The 7,860-nt window shown below is 45.9% G+C and overlaps 1 protein-coding gene across 1 annotated transcript; it reads left to right on the top strand.

Moving 5' to 3' along the window:
* The first annotated feature begins 3,312 nt into the window (after positions 1 to 3,312).
* Positions 3,313 to 5,675, top strand: LOC122566387. The gene has a single exon (XM_043723567.1). The coding sequence runs from the start codon at positions 3,745 to 3,747 to the stop codon at positions 5,506 to 5,508; it is 1,764 nt and encodes a 587-aa protein (XP_043579502.1). The 5' UTR covers positions 3,313 to 3,744; the 3' UTR covers positions 5,509 to 5,675.
* The last annotated feature ends 2,185 nt before the right edge of the window (positions 5,676 to 7,860 follow it).

Raw genomic sequence — 7,860 nt, 5'->3', positions numbered from 1 at the left:
GTCAATAACAAAATTAACCTAACAAACTTTGTCCCACCAACACTTGTAAAATTTATCCGAATAGAGATTCGAGTATTTACTATATTTACATATGCATAATTATATGTTACAACATTTATAATCGACACTATACCAGTTATAATCGAGTAAAATTGAATAAAATTATAATCTATCGATACCATCCCAACCCAGCCGCACGAAATAAATCCGTGCGGAAATACCAATTATTTATTCCGAATAACCTTAATCCTCTCCCGTGCTGGTATTCCTGCCCATAGCAGGTTAGCCGTAACGTGGAATATATTTACCAGTCGCATTAGACGCTAGTTAACGCTACCTATGAATTTCCAAGTTGATAAATAAACCACTAAGATAAGACCCCTTGGAATAATTTGTAAACTATCGCTAAGTGCAACAAGGTGAAATATTCGGGGCGATACGTGCGCCAGTAAAGGCGTCGCTTAGTCTTGAGATTTCATTCGAGTTGTCGCGAAGGGCGCGAAGCTAAGTTTGAGTCGACACAAAGAGTGCGAAGTTTAGGGCAACAAGACGAAATACTCGAGGCGATACGTGCGCCAGTAAAGGCGTCGCTTAGTTTTGAGATTTCGTTCGAGTTGACACGAAGGGTGCGAAACTAAGTGCAACAAGGCGAAATACTTGAGGCGATACGTGCGCCAGAAAGGGCGCCGCTTAGTCTTGAGGTTTCATCCAAGTTGTCACGAAGAATCGCCAAGTTAGTTAATTTGTAATCGTAAGGTTATAAAAGCACTCGCAATATATCCACCTCCTTCAATAGTAGTAACATATTTATATATATTGAGTATCAAAAGGGGAGAAAGAAAGAATATACACATACGTACGAAAATATAAAATATAGACAAATAAATAAAAACAAAAAGGGGGAAAATCATAATAATAATAATAAAAAAAAAAATATTGTCGAAATAGTCCTTAGACTATTTCTGGTGGCAGCAACTACCGTATTAATCGGAAGTTTAAATTTGTATTTCGATTACTATCGTTCATTTTTTCTTTTTTTGTTTAAATTAACGACAATCAAAATTTAAAAATATATAATAAGTAAATACGTAACATCTGGCACTAACGGGCATACCGCCCTCAGAGGTGAGGCAGTCGATACCACAGGGATCATCCAAGCGAGTCCGCCGACACGAGCCACGAGGACACGCATTCACCGCATCCCAGATTCAACCAACCTGTCACACTTGCCGAGGACAACACAACATCTGGCGATGCGACGTATTCAAATCGAAATCAGTGAGTAAACGCTTGAAGCACGCTAAAAAGGCATCCTTATGCCTAAATTGCCTGAAGAATGGGCACACAGAGCGTGATTGTCGCGCCGGTTCCTGTCGGGTGTGCGGAGGACGACATCACACGATGTTACATCAAGGAAGACAGCCGTCAAGGTCGAATTCTTCCACCTCTAGCCGAAGCTCCTCATTGTCGAGCAGAGCATCATCACCCCCGTCACCCACAGGGAAGCGGAAGACCTCAAGAAAGCGCAATTCGAGGACACCACAGACGAGCTCGCCCCCAATTCCACCCACCAGTCCTAAACGGACACAAACACACGAGTGACATCAGGAATCCAGAACTCCGGCATGGACTAAAGATACCAGACCAGCAGTTTCCGAGGTATTGTGCAATAATTTGGTAATCACAGCGCAAGTTCACATGCTAACCGCCAACCAACAGCCGATCCGGTGTCGTGCGCTTCTCGACACCGGATCCAGCATGAACTTCATTACTGAAAAACTTGCGAAGTCCCTCGGAATAAGACAAAGGAAGTGTTCGGTCCCAATTGGAGTTCTCGACACCTTAACGACGACGGCACGGGGATTCATAACGGCTACGATTACCTCTACCGACGGCAAATATGAACAAACGTTAACGTTCCTCGTCATACCAGCCATAACGACCCTGATCCCGAGCCAACACATCGATCGCGCGGCACTTGATATACCCAAAAATATCAAGCTGGCCGATCCACGATTTCATGTGCTTTCCCCGATCGATCTTATTAAGTTCGGGTGCAACACTCGCTTCGATGTGCGTCGGACAAATCAACCTGACGCGACCGGACGAGGCGGAACTGCGCATACAGAAGACACGATTTGGCTGGGTAATCGGGGGGAGTCCAACTTCCCAAACCACAACGAATACGTTCCACGCATCCACAACGGCTCTTCAGGCAGATCTCTCGCGGTTCTGGGAAATCGACGAAGGACCTCCGATCCGACATATATCCGAAGCGGAGCGACGATGTGAGGAACATTTCAGAGCTCACGTTCGACGCACCAGCGAAGGACGATACATCGTCGCCTTTCCATTTAACGACCGGCTTCCGTCGCTTGGATCCTCCAAGGCGCTAGCGATGAAACGACTCGCATCTCTCAACTGCCGATTTCAACGCGACAGACGTTTCGAAGCCGAGTATCGATCGGTTCTACAAGATTACGTGGATCGGGGACATATGACGAGAATCAGCACCGACAACGCCGACGATAGCGGATATTATTTACCTCACCACGGCATAATAAAGGCATCGAGTGAAACGACTAAGTTCCGTGTCGTGTTCGACGGATCGGCGGCGACCAGCACCGGAGTTTCATTAAACGATGCACTCTACACAGGACCCAAACTACAGGAGGATCTAGTCGATATCCTTCTCAGATTCCACCTACATCAATATGTACTCACTGGGGACATCGAGAAGATGTACAGGCAATTCCTAGTGCGACCAGAGGACCGAGGATATCAAAAAATCGTTTGGCGTAACGAGAATGGGGAAACCGAAGTCTACCAGCTCAACACCGTCACATTCGGGTTATCGGCAGCGCCATACCTGGCCCTACGGTGTCTCAAGCAGTTGGCAGACGACGAAGGACATCGATTTCCACGAGCGTCATCGGCCTTGCAGCGAGACTTCTACGTCGATGACTCACCGGAGCAGACACGAAGGAAGAGGTACTGTCCCTCAGAAAGGAACTTACCGAACTTCTCCAATCAGCCGGCTTAACCATTCGGAAATGGGCTTCCAACGACCAGAGCATACTCCAAGGGCTATCCGATCAAGATACAAGTCGAAGGTTACAATTAGGCGAGTCTCAAACCCTAAAAACCCTCGGCGTATTTTGGGATTCCAGGGAGGATGCGATACTTTACTCGGTCGAAGCTAACGCCAATACATCTAGGGTCACAAAGCGATCCATCAGTTCGGTGATCGCCAGGATCTACGACCCACTAGGATTGCTCGCTCCAATCATCGTTCGAGCGAAGATTCTACTTCAACGAGTCTGGTCGTTAAAGGTCGACTGGGATGAGTCCCTCCCAGCGGATGTGCATTCCGAGTGGGACCGATATTACACGCAACTGTCATTGCTTAATGAGATTCGGTTCCCACGCAAGACCATTATAAAATCAGCTATTGAGATCGAGCTCCACGGCTTCTGCGACGCCAGCGAAAAGGCGTACGGAGCCTGTGTCTATCTAAGATCTCTCGATCCTCACGGACGTATCCAGACATGCTTACTCACGGCGAAGTCGAAGGTAGCTCCGCTCAAATCGCAGACCATTCCACGACTTGAGCTGAGCGGCGCCCTTCTACTAACATCTTTAATTACAACCACACAACAAGCATTACAAGTTGAAATAACTCGCAAGGTTTACTGGACGGATTCCACGATTGTTCTCCACTGGATCAACGCGTCTTCACATACCATGAAGACCTTCGTCGCAAATCGAGTCGCGGAGATCCAGAATAAAACAAGCGTCACCGATTGGCGTCATGTCCCCACCAGCGACAATCCTGCGGACCTCATCTTTCGGGGACAATCACCCGAAGACTTCCTGCGACATACCATTTGGCAAACTGGACCACGATGGCTGCAGCAATCAGAAGAATGTTGGCCTATGTGGAGTCCAACACCTCTGGCCAACTTACCAGAAAGGAAAGCAGCAACTTGCCTCGCCACAGCTCCTGTCAACAACAGTCTATTAGACAGGTTTTCATCATGGCCAAGGTTGATCCGCATTGCTGCTCGCTGTCTTCGTTGGAAACGAAAACAAGATCGATCGTTGCCACTCACCATACAAGAACTACAGGTTTCCCACGACAAACTCATCCAGCTTCTACAACACATCCACTTCTCAGATGAGATAGCAACGCTCCGGAAAAATCGAAACCTGCCGGTCGGTGGAAAACTCCAGCGACTTAATCCATTCCTAGATAAGGCAGGAATATTGCGCGTCGGCGGCCGACTGAGTCAAGCACCGATGACCTTCGCGCAAAAACACCCGATCATACTGCCCAAGGCTCCTACCACATCGCGTATAATCGAGAACGAGCATAAGGTCAGTATGCATGCAGGTGCACAGGCCACATTATACGCAGTGAAGCGACGCTACTGGCCCATCGATGGCAGAAGTCAAGTATGGCGCACGATCAAGGGTTGCGTCCGCTGTTGTCGTGCTCATCCACCACCGGTAGACTATATCATGGGTAACCTGCCGGAGGCTCGAGTAACGGAATCCCGACCATTCGCAAACGTCGGTGCCGACTATTGTGGTCCATTTCATATTAAGGAGAAGCGAGATCGTAACCGTCGCCGGGACAAGGTATACGTGGCCATCTTCGTATGCCTAGCAGTTAAGGCGGTGCACATCGAACTCGTCGGCGATCTCACGAGCGAAGCTTTCATCGCCGCTCTTCAGCGATTCATCGCACGGCGAGGGTTTTGTTCGACGATCCACTCCGACAATGGCACAAACTTCATCGGCGCCAACAACGAACTAAGGGAGCTCCACGAGCTACTAAAATCGGATGACCACAACGAGAAGGTCACGACATTCCTGGCCAACAAGCAAATCGAATGGCGCTTCATACCCCCTCATTCTCCGCATTTCGGTGGGTTATGGGAGGCAGCAGTGAAGTCTTCCAAACATCACTTTCGACGCGTCGTTGGAAATGAACTGCTTACCTTCGAACGATTCAACACTCTGACCATCGAAATAGAAGCAGTCCTCAACTCCCGACTATTAACACCCATATCCACTGACCCCAATGATCTCCTCGTCCTCACTCCGGGCCATTTTCTCATTGGCGAGTCATTGATGAGTTTGCGTGGGCGAGATTTCAGAGACACTCAATCCAACCGACTCTCCAGATGGCAACACATACAAAAAATTAAGCAACATTTCTGGAAACGTTGGCACAAGGAGTATCTCAGTGAAATGAACAATCGCAACAAATGGACCAAGGGTGGACACCACATACAAGAAGGCACAATCGTCCTCCTCAGAGAAGACAACGTACCCCCTATGCAATGGCCCTTGGGCCGTGTAATCAAGGTCCACCCCGGAGCTGACGGCATCATACGCACCGCCACTGTGAAGACATCATCGAGCCTCCTGGACCGCGGCGTCAAACGGCTGGCCCCCTGCCATGTCAAGCCGCCCCAGACAAATCCGGACAATCACAGATAGCGAAGGTGGTGGATAGCACACCCATCTAATCCACATACGTAATTTGATCGGTGCCCTCTCAACGGGGGGAGGATGTTACGTCGCGTAGGACATCTACACGCCATCCCTCGCTACCTGGCAGCCAACGGTCAACCAACAGCCTTCCCGATTCTCAATAGACCCAGAACCAACCATAAAGACATTAACCTTTAGCTGCATTTTCTCCACACATGTTTGCCAGTCAAATTGCATGTCTGGAGAATTCTCTAATTCTAGAAGTATTTGCAGTTTATGGCTGGGTCTTGGAAAGGTCTTTGAGTTTATTAGGCGCTCTTAAGAATCACGGAGAAAGCGGACAGTCACCGGATGGGAAAAGCTAACACATGTCCATCATAAAAGGCTGTTTTTCATCAGAAGCAAAGTCCACCGCCGCTACGTTGGTGGGAGACTTCTGCATATTCTGTTCATTAGAGTGGGTCATCACCAATCGTCATCGCGGATCGTTACCTTCACTTCCTGGATGAAAAGTGTGAATAACGAATCCGCGTTCTTCGGTCAAAGAACATACCCACACCAAGCTTTCCTCTGAGACACCTTAAGGGCAGCTCAGTCTCATTCTCATTCTGATTCTAAGTCACTCTCATTCGCATTTCGAGTCTCATTCTCTCCAAATCCGAGTCCATTCTCAGTCCAGTACAATTCTCGGGAGTTCCAGTTCAGCACTTATCGAGCAAGTGGTCAAGCAGTCATCACCACGTCTCTCTCGGTCAAGTCATCATCCAGTGTGCGGTCGAATACAGTCAGTCAACGCAACGATACTAAAAGAGTCTCAGGTCGTACTCACTCGTCGTTGTTCGTATACGCATTCACTATTGTATCACCGAAGTCGTTGGATCGATTAAATATATAGTAACCTGTCAACCGCAGCGTTATTTCAATTAATCACCCTTATTATCCCACAAGAAATAAGGGATCGTACGATTCGTGGCGTCGATTAGCCAATCGTAACGGGAATTTACGACTCTCGTTGGCGCGCTTCTTCGAGATCGCGTCTCCCCGCGAACGTGCGAAAATTCACAAGTTGAACACTAGTTTAACGATTGATCTCTGTTGAAATTAAAAGAGATGAGACCAGGCGTAACAAAATTAAATGAAATAAATCATATCACACGGAAAATACATCCGCTAAATGTACACTGTATCTGCGCTAAACGAATTCAGAGATACTACTAATAGAGATAGATTCTGTTAATAACGAAATTAACCTAACAAACTTTGTCCCACCAACACTTGTAAAATTTATCCGAATAGGGATCCGTATATTTACTATATCTACATATACATATTTATATGTTACAACATTTATAATCGACACTATAACAGTTATAATCGAGTCAAATTTGAATAAAATTATAATCTATCGATACCATCCCAACCCAGCCGCACGAAATAAATCCGTGCGGAAATACCAATTATTTATTCGGAGCGACTTTAATCCTCTCCCGTGCTAGTATTCCTGCCCATAGCAGGTTAGCCGAAACGTGGAATATATTTTCCAGTCGCATTAAACGCTAGTTAACGCTACCTATGAATTTCCAAATTGATAAATAAACTACTAAAACACAACCCCTCTGATTAATTTGCAAGTGCAATGATTTTGAAACACTCGAGACGAGAGTGAGCCCGAGAGGGTGCCGCTTAGTCTTGTGATTTCATTTGAGTTGTCACGAAGAGTGCGACGTTGAGTGCAACGATTCTGGAACACTCGAGACGAGAGTGAGCCCGGGAGGGTGCCGCTTAGTCTTGTGATTTCATTTGAGTTGTCACGAAGAGTCGTCAAGTTCGCTAACTCTTCCTAATCGCAATCTATAAAAGAAAAAGAGAGAAGCACTCATAACATATCGACACTCTTAACAGTAGTAATATATATATACATATAGAATATCAAAGGGGAAACAAAATTAAAAGAAAATTAGAGAATAGTAAAGAAAAAAAATAATAATAAAAGATAAGGAGAAGAAAGAAAGAAGGAATACACACATACATACAGAAATATAGAAATATAGTTAAATAAATAAATAAAAAAGAAAGTATAAAAATAAAATAAAAAGAAAAATTTTATCGTCGAAATAGTCCTTAGACTATTTCTGGTGGCAGCAACTACCGTATCAATCGGAAATTTAAATTTATATTTCAACTACTATCGTTCATTTTTTCTTTTCGTTTAAATTAACGACAACCAAAACTGAAAATAAATAAGTCAAAACGTAACAGTAATAAAAATTTTGGTGGCAGCGGTGGGATGCGCTTCACGGAAGATTAAAGTTGTTATAATCGGTGGGATGGTATCCACGGAGGATTAAAGTTGGTATG

This window comes from Bombus pyrosoma, linkage group LG3, assembly GCF_014825855.1.
Source record: "Bombus pyrosoma isolate SC7728 linkage group LG3, ASM1482585v1, whole genome shotgun sequence".
Taxonomy (NCBI): domain Eukaryota; kingdom Metazoa; phylum Arthropoda; class Insecta; order Hymenoptera; family Apidae; genus Bombus; species Bombus pyrosoma.
The sequence above is the reverse complement of the archived record's forward strand: the minus strand, read 5'-3'. Positions and strand labels throughout refer to the sequence as shown.

What these genes read in the sequence shown, in the direction of transcription:
- LOC122566387 (XM_043723567.1), top strand. Translation starts at nt 3,745, where the DNA reads ATGAAGACCTTCGTCGCAAATCGAGTCGCGGAGATCCAGAATAAAACA.